The 18610-nt window shown below is 28.9% G+C and overlaps 5 protein-coding genes across 9 annotated transcripts in view; 3 read left to right on the top strand and 2 right to left on the bottom strand.

Annotated features, from left to right (window-relative positions):
* Nucleotides 1-1002: 1002 nt before the first annotated feature.
* LOC111675485 (probable ATP-dependent RNA helicase Dbp45A) lies at nt 1003-3116 on the top strand. Its single transcript, XM_023436253.2, has 6 exons — nt 1003-1159; nt 1218-1411; nt 1471-1818; nt 1885-2410; nt 2472-2625; nt 2695-3116. Exons 1-6 carry the CDS (start codon nt 1084-1086, stop codon nt 3011-3013), a joined length of 1617 nt encoding a protein of 538 aa, XP_023292021.2. The 5' UTR covers nt 1003-1083; the 3' UTR covers nt 3014-3116.
* Nucleotides 3017-11291, bottom strand: LOC111675468 (NAD kinase 2, mitochondrial). Of its 4 annotated transcripts, XM_046955814.1 has the most exons (8): nt 10720-11014; nt 10341-10471; nt 7959-8235; nt 7489-7729; nt 6695-7038; nt 6496-6629; nt 6304-6429; nt 3017-3376 (listed from the first exon to the last, which is right to left on the bottom strand). In XM_046955814.1, exons 2-8 carry the CDS (start codon nt 10378-10380, stop codon nt 3273-3275), a joined length of 1266 nt encoding a protein of 421 aa, XP_046811770.1. In that variant the 5' UTR covers nt 10381-10471; nt 10720-11014; the 3' UTR covers nt 3017-3272. The 4 variants fall into 4 exon arrangements, with proteins under 4 accessions (XP_046811770.1, XP_046811772.1, XP_046811771.1 ...); XM_046955816.1 differs by having other exon boundaries at nt 7489-7714; nt 10341-11291; XM_046955815.1 differs by having other exon boundaries at nt 7489-7717; nt 10341-11291.
* Nucleotides 5834-16752, top strand: LOC111675470. 2 transcript variants are annotated; one of them, XM_023436237.2, is made up of 4 exons: nt 12085-12238; nt 12309-12722; nt 13402-13946; nt 15681-16752. In XM_023436237.2, the coding sequence occupies exons 3-4, from the start codon at nt 13859-13861 to the stop codon at nt 16679-16681; spliced, it is 1089 nt and encodes a 362-aa protein (XP_023292005.2). In that variant the 5' UTR covers nt 12085-12238; nt 12309-12722; nt 13402-13858; the 3' UTR covers nt 16682-16752. The 2 variants fall into 2 exon arrangements, with proteins under 2 accessions (XP_046811773.1, XP_023292005.2); XM_046955817.1 differs by lacking the exons at nt 12085-12238; nt 12309-12722 and adding an exon at nt 5834-5858.
* A 13-nt stretch (nt 16753-16765) lies between these two features.
* LOC111675475 overlaps nt 16766-18610 on the bottom strand; it is a 1872-nt gene continuing 27 nt past the window's right edge. Inside the window, exons 1-2 of the mRNA XM_023436243.2 lie at nt 18088-18610; nt 16766-17397 (exon numbers count right to left, since the gene is read on the bottom strand). The exon at nt 18088-18610 is cut by the window's right edge and continues 27 nt beyond it. Coding sequence (XP_023292011.2) covers nt 16766-17397; nt 18088-18472 — 1017 coding nt within the window. The 5' untranslated portion in view covers nt 18473-18610. The remainder of the gene's footprint in view (nt 17398-18087) is intronic.
* Nucleotides 17285-18610, top strand: part of LOC111675479 — a 10480-nt gene continuing 9154 nt past the window's right edge. Inside the window, exon 1 of the mRNA XM_046955819.1 lies at nt 17285-17388. Coding sequence (XP_046811775.1) covers nt 17362-17388 — 27 coding nt within the window. The 5' untranslated portion in view covers nt 17285-17361. The remainder of the gene's footprint in view (nt 17389-18610) is intronic.

Here is an 18610-nt window from a genome sequence, read left to right on the forward strand (position 1 = left end):
CTTTTTGGTGGAATTTTTTATGTTTAAATGGAATAGCCCTTCGTAATTTTACAGGGAGGTCTTAATGTCCTTATAACTGTGAGAATTATAAACGATTTTTAGGAGTTTAAATTTAGTGTTTTTATAGTAAACGAATTTATAATCGAAAACAGGAATCAGATTTGTGTAGAGAATATATATAAAAACTTTATCGAATTTTTAACTAAATGATAACTTTTATCGTTTTCAAATCAATTTTTTCAAAAAAGAAAACCATTTTGCTGAGATTAGTCTAAAATGAAATAATTTAATGATAATGCAATTATATTTTCGATAAATCGATCTTTTCACAAATTATAAAGAATAAAATTATTAGATTCGATTTTTTATTAAAATATTTCCATAAAAGTTTTGATTTTTATCAAATAGTTTTCATTTTATTGAAATGTTTTCTAAAATTTCGAATTTTATTTAAAATTTAAGGATTTTATTGAAAATAACAGAATTGTTAGAAAAATATATATTTTTTTAATCAAAAAGTAGTTTTTTCTCTCGATTTGTAAATCAATGAACTTTTTTTTACTAAAAAATCGATTTTTTTTTGTCATAAATTGTTTCTTTTATGGAAAATACAGCATTTTATATATTTATAAGTTTTAATTTTAATTAAAAAAATAGATTTTTTAACGAAAAGTCAATATAGAACTAATTTTAAATATTTTATCAAAAATTGCATACAATTTTGTTTTGAAGACACATTTTATTAATGAAAATTAATAAAATAATGAATTATTTGTATCGTAAACATGATTTGGAAGTGGAATTTTAATTACATATTAAATTTTGTATTGAAAAAAGTCTTCTAAAGTCCAATTTTACATAATTTTAGTGTTTTGCTTAGTAAATTTACTAAAATAAACATTTAAAATCGCTGTAAAATTTAATTTTAAATATCTGGTAACTCTAATTTTAAAACATGTGTTTTGACACACACTCTCTCTCTCTCAAAAAACAGCACGTTGTTTTGTTATTATTTGTTTCTTTTATTTACATTCATATTTTCTAGCAAAAAAGTCTAGGAATTTCTTAATATTTTCGCACAAAATGTTAAGAAAAGAAACGAATCCTTTTACCCAATTGGGTTTAAGACCTTGGTTAGCAAAACAATTAACTAAATTGGGTAAATAACAAATATAAATAGAAAAATTGGGATACAAATTACAAAATTTTCTTTATAGGTCTTAAACAGGCTACACCTATCCAAGAAAATTGTATACCAGCTATATTAGAGGGTAAAGATTGCATAGGAGCTGCCAAAACTGGATCGGGTAAAACATTTGCCTTTGCTTTACCCATACTGGAAAAACTAAGTGAAGAACCTACCAGTCATTTTGCTTTAGTGTTAACACCTACACATGAATTGGCCTACCAGGTAGACGGTTGATTATAAATCAATTAAATGTTTAATGTCTTTACATATGTTTTTTTTAGATCTCCGAGCAATTTTTAGTGGCTGGTCAGCCTATGGGTGTACGTGTTTGTGTAGTATCGGGTGGTACTGATCAAATAGTAGAGGCACAAAAATTAATGCAAAGACCTCATATTGTTGTGGCTATGCCGGGTCGTTTGGCAGATCATTTAACTGGCTGTGATACGTTTTCATTTGATAATTTGAAATTTTTAGTAGTGGATGAAGCTGATCGTATGTTAAATGGTGATTTTGATGAAAGTCTTAAAGTTATTGAAAGCTGTCTGCCCAAGGAAAGACAGAATCTATTCTTCTCCGCCACTATGAAGGATTTCATTAAAGAATCCAGTATTTTTCCCATAGCTAAAGATGTAAGTGTTTTTGCTTATTATAATTATGAAAGAAAATGATTACATTTATTTGCTTTTCCACTTTAGTGTTTGGAATGGTCAGAAGAGTTTCAGACCGCCACTGTGGAAACCTTGGATCAGCGATATTTGCTATGTGCCGACTATGATCGTGATATGGTTTTAATCGAAGCTTTACGCAAGTATCGAGAAGATGATGAAAATTCCAATGTTATGATTTTTACCAATACCAAAAAATACTGCCAGTTATTGTCCATGACCTTAAATAGCATTGGCATCGATAATGTGTGTCTACATGGTTTCATGCGTCAAAAGGAAAGAGTAGCGGCATTAAATCGTTTCAAATCGAAACATGTACGCACTTTAATTGCTACTGATGTGGCAGCCCGTGGCCTCGATATACCCAGTGTACAATTAGTTATCAATCATCGTTTACCAAGAACACCTAAAGAGTATATACATCGTGTTGGACGTACGGCTCGTGCTGGTCGCAAAGGTATGGCCATATCAATATTTCGTTTTCCTCGTGATCTAGAGCTATTGGGAGAAATTGAAGAGGCCATCAATACGAAATTAACCGAACATCCCATAGATCGTAAGTGTTATAATTTTTATTTAAAACTGTGAGAAAATTATTTCGGTACTTTAATTTTTAGAAAAAATGGTGGAACGTATTTTCATGCAAGTTAACGTTTCGAGACGTGAATCAGAGATACAATTGGATAATAATGACTTTGATGAACGAGCACAAAACTATAGAAGAAAACAATGGATTATTGAGGGCAAGGATCCAGATGAAATGGAAAATCTGTAAGTATTTCTTAACATATTACTTATTTTAAATATAATTTCACACTTTTACTTTATTGCATCTTACAGTTACCGTAAAAAACAAAAAGATAAATTACGAGAAATTAAACGTCAACGTAAAGAACGTTTACAAGAATTACAAAATAAAGAACCTTCTACTCTTATACAAGATGAACGCTTCAAATCGGTGGATACCCAACGTTTTGAAAAGAAAAAGAAATCTAAGAAAAACACTGCAGATGCTAAAACACCCGATCAATCCGATAAACCATCAAACTTAACACAAAAGAAAAAGAAAGTAGATAAACGTTTCCAACAAACAGCTTTACCAAATAAAAAAACTAAAAATCGATTAATAACTAAAAAAGTTGGAGCAAAGAAAACATGATAATTGTAACTATATATATTTTTTCAATTTTTTTTATTATATAATTTTAAACTTAAAATAAACTTATAGTTAGACAAAAATAATGGATTTTTGTAAAACCCAATTTCGTTTTTTTTTCTAAATTACAAATCTTTAAATACATTTATAAAAAAATATGTATATGTAAGTGAAAAAGTAAAGGGATACAATTTAAAAATGTTTTATAAGACACTTATAGTTTTATAGATATAGAAGATATAATGTGTAATTGTTTTTATAATCAGTCCAAACTTATAGCTAGCAAAGCATCTTGTGGATGGATTTCTAATAAGGCTTTAGCACCATCATTGAAGGGATAGGAAATGCTGCCATCAATAACTAAATCTATGAAAAAAATGAAAAAAAAATTATTAATTTTTTTTAAATATAAAATTTAATTTTTTAAATTTCATCAAAATTGTTATTTTTTTTAAATATAAAAATTTGAATTTTTTTTATTTTATCAAAATGGTTTAAATTTATTAGTTAGTTGGTTTGAAAGGAGGATGTATACACATCAAATCCACGGGTCTACCAGACTAGAACACTAACCACTAACCTCACAAGTAAGAGTTCTATATTCGGCTTTGGCGAATCTTATATACCTTTCACCATGCTGTGTTAAAAAACAGTCGGTATCAAAAACCCCTCTTTTACATCACTTATATGAGGCTCAACATACTTAGCTTAATGTTCCTTGGTTCATTATTATAGAAAATTCAAAAAGTACCTTTTGCCGAACGAAAAAGTTCCGAAAAATCCCCTTTGATGTATTCTCGTCTAATCCGGACTCTACATACTTAATTTCATATTTCTAGGTTCAATATTATAGAAAACTCAAAAAGTACTTTTTGTAGAACGAAAAAGTACCAAAAAGTTTCCTTTTATGTGGTCTTACCTAATTCAGACTCTACATACTTAATTTCATGTTTCTAGGTTCAATATTATAGAAAATTCAAAAAGTACCTTTTGTAGAACGAAAAAGTGCCAAAAAGTTCCCTTTTATATGTTCTCACCTAATTCAGAATATACATACTTAATTTCATGTTGCTAGGTTCAATATTAAAGAAAATTCAAAAAGTACCTTTTGCAGAACGAAAAAGTACCAAAAAGTTACCTTTTATGGATTCTCAACTAATTCAGACACTACATACTTAATTTCATATTTCTAGGTTTAAAATTGTAGAAAATTCAAAAAGTACCTTTTGTAGAACGAAAAAGTACCAAAAAGTTTCTTTTTATGGGTTCTCACCTAATTCAGACTCTACATACTTAATTTCATGTTCCTTGGTTCAATATTATAGAATTGTCAAAAAGTACCTTTTGAAAAAAAGAAAAAGTACCAAAAAGTTCCCTTTTATGAATTCTCACCTAATCCAGACTCTACATACTTAATTTCATGTTCCTAGGTTCAATATTATAGAAAATTCAAAAAGTACCTGTTGAAAAACGAAAAAGTACCAAAAAATTCCCTTTTATGTGTTCTCACCTAATTCCGAATATACATACTTAATTTCATGTTGCTAGGTTCAATATTAAAGAAAATTCAAAAAGTACCTTTTGCAGAACGAAAAAGTACCAAAAAGTTCCCTTTTATGGATTCTCAACTAATTCAGACACTACATACTTAATTTCATGTTTCTAAGTTCAATATTATAATCCGGGCCCTACATACTTAGTTTCATGTTTCTTGGTTCATTATTATAGAAAACTCAAAAAGTACTTTTTGAAAAAGGGAAAAGTACCAAAAAGTTTCCTTTTATGGATTCTCACCTAATTCACACTCTATATACATAATTTCATATTTCTAGGTTCAATATTATAGAAAATTAAAAAAGTACCTTTCGTGAAACGAAAAAGTACCAAAAAGTTCCCTTTTATGGCTTCTAACTTAAGCCAAGCTCCACAAACTTAATTTCATGTTTCTAGCTAATAACAACACATTAGTGCTGCTTTCGCTCTGCTACTCTCTGCTGTTCTCGCTCTGCCTTGTTTTTTATAAACAAGAGTACAATAACAAAATTAACCGTATGATTTACGTATTTTGTTTTTGTTTTTTTCTGCAATTTCTGTTTGAGCATGAATAAAAAATCTCAATTTTTGATGAAATTTTTAGAGGTTGTTTCGGATTTTTGGTTATATTTCCGTTATTTATGGACCGATTTTTCTGATTTTAAATATCGATCTTCCCGAAAGCATGTCTAACAGAATTTTTGAAGATTCAGATCTCGCCGATATCTGGGGTCCTCTAAAAACTGATTTAAACAAACAAACAAACAGACTGACAGACATGGTTTAATCGACTCCGCTATCTATAAGGATCCGGAATATATACACTTTATAGGATCGGAAAATTATGTTATAGAAACTACAAACGGAATGACAAACTTATACAAATTTGGTTTTGAACTGAAAATTAAACACGTTTTTTTTGAAAATTATAATTTAAACTAAAAAATCATCAAAAATAGAAAATTTATTCATTTTTGTGAAAATTTGTTAACGAAATGAAAAAATCACCAAAATTAGAAAATTTATCGATATTTTTTTATGAAAATTGTTCAGTAGGTTTTCAAAATTCTATCAATACTAAATAAATAAACATTTCTTTAATATATTTTATATTAATCTATTAATTAATGCAGAAAATATTAAGCGTAAGAAAAGCAATAATTTAAAACTATTCATTCTCAACAGTTGCCAAATTTCCAGAATACTACATTAACATTTGAATTTCAAACTAGTTGTTTAAAGCTATTGGTCTATAATTATGTTATTGTTTTATTGATAGCCAATCAAGATGTAGCTTGGAATTATAAATTTCGAGGTAAATAACTTTTCAAATATCACTGTATTATATAAACCAAAATAAATCCATTTATTATAAGACTCCGACTTGGCCAGTCGTTTAGGTCATGAACTAATTGAACCTAAGGTTTTAGATAAATTTGGTTTTTGTTATCGTTTTCTTACAATTGTCATGAATACTTTAGCAGTGTTGCCATTACTGGAAGCTAAACGTGAAAAACGTAATTTTCTTTTACCCTGTATTCTATGGAATTTTTATACCTTAATCGCTGTGGCTGAGAATATTTGTGAAATTGTTTGGTCTATCATAGAGTTGGAGGTGCCTTTTAAGGATTTTGCTACTATATCTATTGTGGGCTTATTTATGTTGGCATTTCAAACCAAATTAACCATACAAGTCGTAAGATTTTATGAATATTTAAATTATATACCAAATCATACGGAATAACTATTATTTTACTTACTCGCATCAATGCATCGAGATTTAACAAATAAATTTTTAACAAAACTTTTCGATTCAAATTCTTTGGGTGAGGGCCAAACACCAACACAAATTTGTTCTCTTATAGAATAACAGATTCTTGAATCATCTGCAGGAGAAAGGCAAAAGTTAGACAGAAGAGTTTAATAAAAAAATATATATGAAAATAACTCACCAGGTGCAAAAAGTAAATTTTGATTGTATATTTGTGCCAATTGTTCTGCACTAAGATCTTTTAATGCCTGTTTCGCGTTATCTGGTAAAATATTAAAGAGTCCCTCTACATGATGTTTGCTAATACGATTAATGCTAAAAAAAAACAAAATTAATAATTTAAAAATATTTTATAGTTTTTTTTTAATAAAAATATTTACCTCGTATGCCATGATGTGGAACCGGTACCAGTGCTTACACACAAACCTGAACATTTTGTTTTATTGACGACATCTTGATGATCGATAATTAATTGTAAATGCGAGACACGAGCCGATAATGTCTCACCAATGAATACTTCGTTTAAGGCCAAGTATGGTAGAACTCTTTGCATTTTTGCTTTATATTTTCGTGACATTTCCTTACTCAAGTATTCGGGTTCAGTCTTTTCTTGTTCCATTTTTGTGACAGTATGACGATACAAATCGGTTGACTCGGGAATTTTGCCATTACTGCCCAGCAGTGTAGTGCGTATGCGAGAACGATGCATCCATTGAAAATCACCCTTAAGAAAAGAGGAAATTAATAATTAAATATGAATTTGAAGTAAAAAAAACATATAGATAGATAAATAGATAGTTCAGTTCTACTTCAGTTCAAGTTCAGTTCTAGTTCAGTTCTAGTTCCGTTCTAGTTCAGTTCTAGTTCAGTTCTAGTTCAGTTCTAGTTCAGTTCTAGTTCAGTTCTAGTTCAGTTCTAGTTCAGTTCTAGTTCAGTTCTAGTTCAGTTCTAGTTCAGTTCTAGTTCAGTTCTAGTTCAGTTCTAGTTCAGTTCTAGTTCAGTTCTAGTTCAGTTCTAGTTCAGTTCTAGTTCAGTTCTAGTTCAGTTCTAGTTCAGTTCTAATTCAGTTTTATTCAGTCCTAATTCAGTCCTAATTCAGTCCTAATTCTGTTCTATTTCAGCTCTAGTTCAGTTTTAGCTTAGTTGAATATTAATTAAATTTTCCTAAACTTACACTTTTTATTTTGGCCACAGCATCTGCGGGATTTTCGGAATATTGTTTTGGCAGCATTAAACGGCCCTCTGATCTTTGAGGATCGGAGTTAAAGCCCACTATAGGGGTTTTCTGTTGAGACTGTGCAAACAATGGACTGGCGCGACCAGCCGCCAATAGAAATGTGCCATCACCACCTATGGGTACAATAACATCAGCCCAACGCATAACATCCTTGCTTAGGGAGCTTCTAAATTCGACTCTGATTAGATTAAAGGCATTAAATTTAGCAACACACGCATGTCACACGGTTGTATGTAGGTGGATAGTAATGATTTGTTTTTTTATTTACACAGTAGTTAAAACAACATTAAAATGAGAAACGAAACAAAATGTGAACCAATTTAAACGAATATTTTAAAGAAATTTTAAATGAAACAATTAACATATGGTAATAAAAATTTGCCTGCGTGCAAAAAAATCCAACTCACCGATTTGCTAATTTAACCTCACAGCCCACATCTTGAAAACTACGCACAATTTTACGTTCAAAATCTTTGTGAAGATTATGCAAATACATTAATGTTTCAAAATCTGTACCACGATTTCGTATTTTCTTTTCCAGCTGTTCCTTACTGAGATGAGGATGTCGTAATTGTTCGAATTCATAGCGTGATAGTTTCGATATTAATAAAGCTCTTTGTAATTTAAAATTAGCAGGATCAACGGGCACTGGTCTAGAACTGGATTTTCGTAGACAAACAAATTCTAAAAAGAATAAAAGATAAAAAAATGGGTTAATTTAATTTAACTTAATTTAAATACAATGAAATTTTTATTGTATTTTATTCTTTTAAACTGAAGCATTTTTAGAGTCTCGTGAAAAGTATCAGCACACAAATTGTTTACATTATTATGGATGATCATCATCATACCCCTCAGAATGGTGATAAGGATTTAAGTTTATCATTCTGTTTGTTTTCTTGCTACAATATTTATTTGATACTATATATGTATGTAGCTATTGCGGTAAATTTTCTAAGTCTTCTATATATATTTGTTAACATTTAAAAAAAGTTTTTTTTAATATTTTCTTAAAATTAAAATTTAAATTAAGTCAAGATTGTTTTGCGTTTAAATACGCAATTATATAAAGTTGATAGATTTAATAATTTTTGGAAATTACATTAAAAGATTTTAAAAGAAAAAATATAAATATAATGATTTTTGCTTATGATTTACCTACAAAACACAAAATATGTACCCAACTTTATTCATTACATGATCTAAAGAGTGTCAAAGTTTCGAACATAGCGTTCGTTTTTTATAACATACATATTTAGAATTTTGTTATCAAACGCATTTTTTGCATTTAAGTCGCAATAATTCTCAATGGTATTGTTCTATTAATAGATTTTAAAAGGCAAGTACATATTATAACATTTAATTGGTAAAGATAAAAAGCGAAAGTAGAATTCTACGCATTTTTCGCTCTACGTACATACACATGTGTATATGTAATTATATTTTAGTAAACTGACATACAGTGCAAATGTACTATATATGTATGTATATAGAAAGCACTTTTAAAACGTGAAGTTTCTAGCATAAATAGATAGATAGATAGATAGATAGATAGATAGATAGATAGATAGATAGATAGATAGATAGATAGATAGATAGATAGATAGATAGATAGATAGATAGATAGATAGATAGATAGATAGATAGATAGATAGATAGATAGATAGATAGATAGATAGATAGATAGATAGATAGATAGATAGATAGATAGATAGATAGATAGATAGATAGATAGATAGATAGATAGATAGATAGATAGATAGATAGATAGATAGACAGCTACAGTTGAGTTTTAGTTCAGTTCCAGTTCTATTGGAGTTTAGTTCACTGTTCTAAAAGAATAATTTTAAAAATAATTCAGTTTAAAAAAATAAAAAATTAATTATTTCTAAATTCCTATCTTTCCTTTCACTTAAGGGAGGCCAGGCAATGTTTACTTTAAAGTTGTTTTTATTTTGAAAATATATGAAATATTAGGTATGTACTTTAAATGAAATTTTTGCTGATAGTAAAAACTTAAATTGATTAAAAGCCGTGACGTATGTACATAAATAAAATTTTATATAATATTTTGCCAAATTTATTAAATAGTTAAATATACATAAATTAAAATGAAGGCGTGCTTGTAATTTATGCGTGTGTTCCTATGTACAACTGTAAATAATAAAAAAAAACGCGTCACATTATCTATGGGTATATATTTATATTACCTGATACTATGTTTAAAAGTAAAAAAAATAAACGAAAAAAAGGAATGATAATTGTGCTAGAGAATCATAAAAAATTTAATAAAGAATATTTTTTAAGCGTTATTATTTATAAAAATATATATATTTTTTTAATTTAAAATTTACCGCCAATTTACAAAATGTATTAATTATAGGACTATATAGGTATATTTGAAAAGTCAAATTAAATATTTTTATATATAATTTCGAATATTGTTTTTAACTTAGTTTTTTAAATACGATCGTAAAATGTATGAATGTTCCAATTTGTTTTTTTAATTATTTAAAATGACTGTTATTTCTTTAATAATTAGGTATAATAATATAAACGTATGATTCCTGACAGTGATTATTATGAGATAGTAATTGCAAAAATATTATTAGGTAGGTATACACACATGTACGAATAGTAGTTTCTATGTGAGTGGGAATGAATGAAACTGATAAGGTTTATTAAAAAAAACAACACCATATACAAAATATATGTATATTTAAATGTAAAAATATTAACGTAAGTGGCAAAATAATAAAAAAAAAATAATGATAAAATTAAAAACTTACCTTTGGCAAAGTTTTTCAGCAAGGGCTTTGTTTTAAACATATTGTTTGTTTATTTTTTAATTTCACTATTAGGAGCCGTATTATTTAAATTTAAGCATTTGTAATATTCACAATTATGAACTTTGTACCTACTTTTTATTAAAAAAATACAAAATTTATGTTTTTATTCACTTGTATTTGTTATATTACACTTTTAAAGAAACCTTAGTAAGTGCCCATTTTTTTCTTGTAATTATAATTATTCTTTTTGTTTATTGCACTATTTTTTTTAAATTTGAGTCACATCAAGGCCACTTTACCGGCAAACATTAACTATAATATAACTTTTTTATATTTTGCAAATGTTATTTACAATATTTTTGTATTATTGCTAAATCACCGATGATGTGTTTTATTCCGAAAGAAGCTGACTATCAACACCTCCAAAATTGTACTGTTTTCTTAAATGTTTGTCTGGTATTTCCAAGTGCTTTTTGCTATAATGGGAATTTTTTATTATCATGGTAATATTTGTAGATACTTTTTCTGTTGCTTAATTTTGTTGGTTGGTTTTCTTATCAGTAAATATTTTTCGTATTCTTTCTTTTTAAATTTCACTGTTTATTTTAATTTCTTTCACTTTGTGTACTGCATAGAGAAGAGTTCAGCGTCAAACTAATTGCCCTGATAACGGCGTTTTTATTTGTGAATTATATCAGCGGAACTTTAAACGATTTTAACATATGGAAAAATTCACAAGTGCACATGATTATTTTCTTTCTTAATTATTTAAAGTTTGAACTGCAAAATTTCCTTGTAGCTATTGCAAACAGAATAATAAGGAATGTGCTAGAAACAACCGACTAAGTTTGACAACAAAACCATATGTACATATGTGAGTTTTTTTCTTAAATGCAAGTGCTCTCAAAACAAACTATTCGTTGATCCGAATGATAATGTTAGATAACATGAGAATGCAATTTTAACATTAACGGTTGTTTTGTTTAAATCGGTTACACTATTTTATATTGTTTCGGTATAAGTATTTTAGTTGTAAAGTTAGTAGAGTATATTTTACCGGTAACGCTATTCAAAATTATATAAATGAGCAAATAAATTATTTTTTAGTAGTTTAATTCACAAATATATATTACAAAATTTGCTAGATTAACTAAAAATATGTCACCACTGTCGACTTATTTACAAAAAATGCATCAAGGCGAATTCACATATGGTGGTGAAAGTTCCGCAACAACAACATTTTCCTTTTATTTTGTTTTTGTCAAGATGAATTCACATAAGGTGGTAGTGGTGGTTTCCCAACATTAGAAATGTATTTTTATTTTTGCTTTTGGTATGCACTTATGTCAAAAACAATAATTGCGGCGAATTCATTTAATGAAAAATGTTTGTTAAATTTTTATATTTTATTTTCACCCGTCCGGCTGTAGCTTCTATGTACGCTTTGGCTAAATTTCGAATATTACTCTGTTGGAGTAGAAGTTTTTACTTGTAACGAAGATACTTTTATTTGGCATATATTTTTTCATCAACTTTTACTTTTTGAAGTATTTTTTTAATAAAAAATAATAATTTTACCTTAGTTCAGTTTTACAAATTAATCTGCCGGAATAGAATTTTTTTATTTATAACAATTTATTTTCATATTAATTTTTTATAAAATATAAAAATTTAATAAAAAAATTTTAATTAACGGAAATTGCCGCGTACCAAAAGCAAAAACAAAATACATGGAAAGCTTTGTTGTTGCCGAACTACAACGACCTTATGTAAATTCGCCTTAGCCAGCACCTTTTGTAAAATCGCCTGACATCAGTGTGCTCTAATAGCAAAAAAAATAAAACTTTAAAAGTGTCACCTTTTGTGGATTCGCCTTGTTTACAGCTGTATAGGAAGAGGTGAATATAATAGTTTTTGAGATGAGTTTTGTTATTAAAACATATTTGTTTTAAAATTTATTTTATTTAGAGGAAATAATTCCCTATTTACATCTGGTCAAAGTGTTATTTCTGATAAGAGCAACAAAATATTATAAATGTGGCAAAAACATTCAACTAATAACAAGACTTGAAAACACAAATGAAAGTGCATGACAAAAAAACCTACCATTTGACGCCACAAACAAAAGCTTGCAAAAAAAAAAAAACTTTAAAATTCCATAAGATTAAACAGCTCTTAATTTTTATTAATTTTAATAAAGTAATTAAAATTATAATGAACATTTAGCAACAAACTTGGTTTATTAGTACAAATTTGCGTTAAATTTTTGTATTTTTTAAAATATGCTATTTTGTTTGCATCGATTGCCCTGCTAGCCAGCTTTAAAAGAACAATTAGGTATAAATTTCGACACATCCTGGAACTGTCACTGCCCTTCTAAAGGTAGGCTATTAAAAAAACAATTTTCGGCTTTTATTAATATTTCCAATTGTTTACTTCCCTCTAACCGCGCCAAAAATTGTAAGACTTACCGGTGACGGTGTGTGTGTGTGTGGCAGACATTTTCATAGAAATGTACTTAACCAAAGTTTTATATTTAGTTTTATAAGTATAATGACTCTTAGTTTAAAAATTAGGAATAAAAGAAATTTACCTAATTTAGTTATGTCCGTATTACTACAATAATTTGCACATATGTTTCTACATATATTCTAATAGGAAAAATTGTACTAAAATTATGATCGATCAATAATTATCCATAGTTCTCATTTCCTGAAATTAATCCGAATATAATTCATAGACATATTACAAAATTGCGTCTAACTTTGGCTCGATTATGTTTTCGCCGGATCAGCTCATAATTGGTCGTAGCTTTCATATAAAGTCGTCGTATAAACTTGGATTTTTAGTAAAAATAATCAACTAAAATCCATCAATATAATCCGTTGAATCATTTTTGATAAATAAAATTTACCTATAATGCTTAGTATTACTCATGACTAAATATTTTACTGTCTTTACTATATCCTTTATCACATTCTACTTTGTTTATATTTTGTACTATTTACTGTTCTATACGTACGTACTTACATACATTTCTATTTTGATTTTCGTCTTTCAGATGCTGTATTTATATCCTGTGTACTCTGTGTCTGTGTATTATTGTTGTTGTCTGTCTAGTGAGTGATGCTGCTAACGCGCAGACACAATTTAACTAACTAGAATTTAGAACACGAGTACTGAATGCTATATAGCCACTATACAGCCACCCAAACAAACAGCCCTCTCACAGACTCATCCTTTGCCAATGTACTTTATACGTAAACTTAATTGTTAGATCTAAAAGAGCAAAAGGACTCTCGCTAAATTATAGAAATATATACAAGAAACAGGTTTATAGATGCTTTCAACAAAACTCCAAGGATTAGTAAGAAAAAACTATTGCTTCCACAAAGATCTAAATTTTCTATACAGGCAGGATAATTGCCATATATTAAAAGAAAGCTGAAAGAAAGAAAAGAAAAAAACTAAAAGGAACTAAGTATTATAATTGTATAAAATATTATACTATAGTAACAATGGCGGAAAATAACAATGAAAATAATACTAATCCTAATCCTAACCCCAATCCTAATAATACAACTGCTGCTAGTTTACAGTGTGACAGTAAGTTTCCAATTGGTTTTGTAAGTTTTAATTTAAAAAAATAAGTTAATATTAATGTAGTTAAATCCTATATAGTGTTTACCGTATGTATATGTGTGTGTTTGTGTTTTAATGTATACATAACTTTTATAAATAGTGTTTTTAATTGATTACAATAACTTTTTGATTATTGGTTTTATGTGATTATAAGTTTTAAGATGTTAAGCATATATGTGCATATACCTTTTTATATACAAAAGTTTTTATATATGTATAAAAACAAACTATATTCTAGTTTGCTTTTCTGTATGTGTGTTTCATATAGATTTAGTAGGGGTCACTTATAATGGATGCTAAATTTTATATACAGAATGAATTTCAGAGTTAGTATATAACATAGATGTGTTTTTATGTATGTATGTGCGTCTATATGTAGCCACTAACATGTGCGAATTATTTTGCTTAGTTTAAGATGACGTACATGCATACATACATATTTACTTTGTCATTATCCTTGTTTGAGGTGAACAGTTGTTTTCTATGGTGTGTTTTTTAACATAAATAGTTGAGTATTATGTTAAGGAAGAAATTCAACAGAATAAAACAAATGTTAAATAGCAGACATGGAAATGATATTTCTAATTAGCAGTCTTTTTCGAACAAAAGTTATTTTTAAGAATTAAATTTAGTAAATTACTGGCCTATTGACGGGCAACTTCTCTATTGACTAGCTCACCGGTTCAATTGAATATTTTAAAGACTAGTTTACAAACTAGTCCATAGACTAATCTAGAAACGAGTCTAGATACTAGGAGATTATTCCACACACTAGTCTATTGAATAGCCCATACATAGTTGGTTCTATTAACTAGAGTTCTAGACAAGTCTATTGACTAGTCCTGAGATTAGATTGAACTACTGTCTAGTTCAGAGACTAGTCTTTTGACTGCTTCAGAGATTAGTCAAAAGACTATACTATTGACTAGTACAGAGATCACCCCACAAAGTAGTCTCTGGACTAGTGAATAAATTACTTTGTGGACTGATCTCCATTGGCTGGTTCAGCGACTAGTGCACGTACTAGTCTATTGAATACCGTCCTTTTACAAGTCTATTGACAAGCCCTGTGACTAGTCTGTTGACTACATCATAGACTTGTCTTTTGACTAGAATTCTAGACATGTTTATTGACTAGACTGAACTATTGCACAGTTCAGAGACTAGTCTTTTGACTGGTTCAGAGATTAGTTAATAGACTAGACTATTGACTACCTCAAACACAAGACTTGTTCTGAACCAACCACAAAGTAGTCTATTGACTAGTCCAGACACTACTCTATTGACTGGTTCAGAGACTATACCACATACTAATTTATTGAATACAAGTCTATTGAAAATCCCTGTGGCTAGTTTTTTGACTAGTACAGAGAATAGTCTTTTGAGTAGTACAGAGACTAATCTTTTGACTAGTACAGAGACTAGTCTTTTGACTTGTACAGACACTAGTTTTTTGACTAGTACAGAGACTAGTCTATTGGCTAGACCCGAAATTACTCTATTCATTAACTCAGAGACTAGTCTAGAGATTGTCTGTTGATAGACACTAGTATACTAACTTCTCACAAAGATTAGTTTATTAATGTAATAATTTTATGAATTTAAAAGTATTTTAAAGTATTTAGTAATCGTATAGCTTTAATGGCATAGTACAGTACCTCTCAACAATTCCCATGTTTTACCGACATTTTCCTTTAGGTTTCTATCAAATAAGTGATGATGACTTAGATGATTGTGAAGATTTACCCGATGATTGCCTAATCGATACAACAGATGGTGCCAATGCATCATCATCATCTAATGCAGCTAACAATAATGGACATCCACGAGGTCCCTACGAACGAGCATGGACAACTGAAGCCACCAGAGCTTTAATACACATACGTGGACCTATGGAACACCTTTTTACAGAAGGACGACAAAAACGCACAGCCCTATGGTTGCATTGTACACGACAATTGCAAAAAATGGGTTTTCGTTATAGTGCGGCCAAGGTACAAAAGAAATGGCACAATATTTTAATAACCTACAATAAGAATTTGTGTAAAAAATACACTTCCGGCTATGTGCATTGGGAATTTTTCGAAGAAATGTTCAAATATCTACAGGGTAAAAGGGCACATTTTGATTTCCCTCCAATTAAGAAGCAGCCACCACCAATGCAAATTAAATCATCGCCTACAGACAATTTTAATTTACATTATTTAAATGCCAAACAGGAAGAAGTTGTACCGCATCCGGTGGAATTGGATTCAAAATCAAATGATGATTTTGATGAGGAAGACAGTACCACTATGTCGGATATTAAAAAACCTAAATTAGAATTCAATGAGGATAATCATTATGAATATCCTTTGGAAATTATTGATTCCAATAATTACACACAACCGAATTCCAAAATGGAAGAGATAGAGAATGAATTTTTAAAAAATTTTGGCAAAGACCAACATATGCCCATGCATGTCGGTAATAATAGTAATAACAATAATGGCTGGTGGCAGGAATATTTCGAACGTAAATTACAAGTGGAACGTGATAAGATTGAACTCCAAAAGGAAATGCATCGCGAGCTAATGCAATTTAATAAAATGTCTTTGTTGCAACAGGAAAAAATTGAACGCGTAAAAATCGAAGCTATTAATAGTTTGACGAGTACTTTACAAAAATTAGTAGAAGTTAAATATAATAAACAGAATTAATACTTAATAATAGTAATAAAAAAATTATATTATAATTTTAAATACATTGAATATATATATTTTTTAATTAATTTCACATTTTTTTTAATTATACCAAACAATTTCCATTATAGTAGCAATACTTTCAGATGGATCATTAACAAAGCTATAACTAAAAATCCACAAATCTGTAGAAAATATTAAACTTTCACCCTCTCTAAGATGAACATTGATTACCGGACACTTCAAGCAGGGTTCCTTAGCCTGCAAACTCAAGTCCAAATCACCCCACAACTGCTGTACTATTATAAGGCCTTGTAAATAAATTTGCTGTTGTTGATTATTTCTATAATTATGTGACATTAAAATCCAACTGGAATAGTAGGGTTCCAAATGTACTGGATAATAATAGGGTCTTTTGATAAAATTCCTCGCTGATTTGACGGCTTTAAATTGACAATTTCTTAGTTGTAAAAACCATTTGTCGGTGGAGTGATTTAAATTCCAAGCCTTCTTAAGTGCAATTTCGATATCAAAGAATTTGTTTAGCATAAGATTCGTGGCAACATCACAGGGAGTACTTCTTAAGAAGTCAAAAGATTTATTAAATATTAAATGATAGATATCTGTTGGTGACATTGGTTGGTGAGAGTCCGTGACAATAACAGGATACGATCTTTCTAAATAACTGGATTCGAGAAATGCAAAAGATGTGTTGGCTAGAGAGGGTATGTAATCTGTAAGTAAATAATAAAACTTAATTTTAGACTAGAATATAGACTAAACTGTAGATTAGACTACATACTAAAATATAGAAAAGACTCTAAACAAGACTGGAATATAGATCAGAATTTAGTCTAGACTTTATACTAAACTATAGATTAGATTATAGTCTAGACTATATACTAAACTATAGATTAGGTTATAGACTAGACTATAGACTAGAATATAGGCTAGACTATAGACTAGACTATAGACTATACTATAGACTAGATTATAGACTAGACTATAGAGTAGACTATTGACTAGACTATAGACTAGACTATAGACTAGACTATAGACAAGACTATAAACTAGACTATAGACTAGACTATACACTAGACTATAGACTAGACTATAGACTAGACTATAGACTAGACTATAGACTAGACTATAGACTAGACTATAGACTAGACTATAGATTAGACTATAGACTAGAATATGGACTAGACTATAGACTAGACTATAGACTACTTAGACTGTAGACTAGATTAAACTATAGACTAGACTATAGACTAGACTACAGACTAGACTATAGACTAGGCTATAGACTAGACTATGGACTAGACTATATACTAGTCAATAGACTAGACTATAGACTCGACTATAGACTAGGTTAACATTTTTCTTAAAATAAACTTTTTTTTTTTTGAATAACACATACTCACCAATTATCTCACATAGCAAACAATTTTCCTTTTCGGTTTCATAACGTCCCAATCTAGAGACCACAACATCAGTTTTCTTCACCTCCAACGATCTATCAATCAAACACTTAGCATTATACAATTCCGGCCAATTCCAATAGGGTAAAAATTGTATTAGAATAAGTCTGGTCACAGCACTGAGAAACCAACTAAAGCCATCGCAAAAAACAATCATAGCGTACAGCAATGTCAAACATAAACAAATTAAAGCAAATTTTTTCAATTTTTCCAAACGATAATAATCCTTTAAAGGTTTGCAAATGCTGTTAATATCATTTAAGGAAAATCCCTGCTTTTTTAAAGAGTTAAAGAAAATTTCAAAATCTTTTTCTAATGTTTGCGACATATTTGCGACAAATAAACGTAACGTTTTTGAGGTTCTTCGATGAATGATTTAAAAATTATGAAGTTGAATGGTTTAAAGAAGATGGGACTTTTTTTTAAAGAGCATGCGCTTTTAAGACATGACTGTTTTAAAAATTGA

Source organism: Lucilia cuprina, chromosome 6 (genome assembly GCF_022045245.1).
Source record: "Lucilia cuprina isolate Lc7/37 chromosome 6, ASM2204524v1, whole genome shotgun sequence".
Taxonomy (NCBI): domain Eukaryota; kingdom Metazoa; phylum Arthropoda; class Insecta; order Diptera; family Calliphoridae; genus Lucilia; species Lucilia cuprina.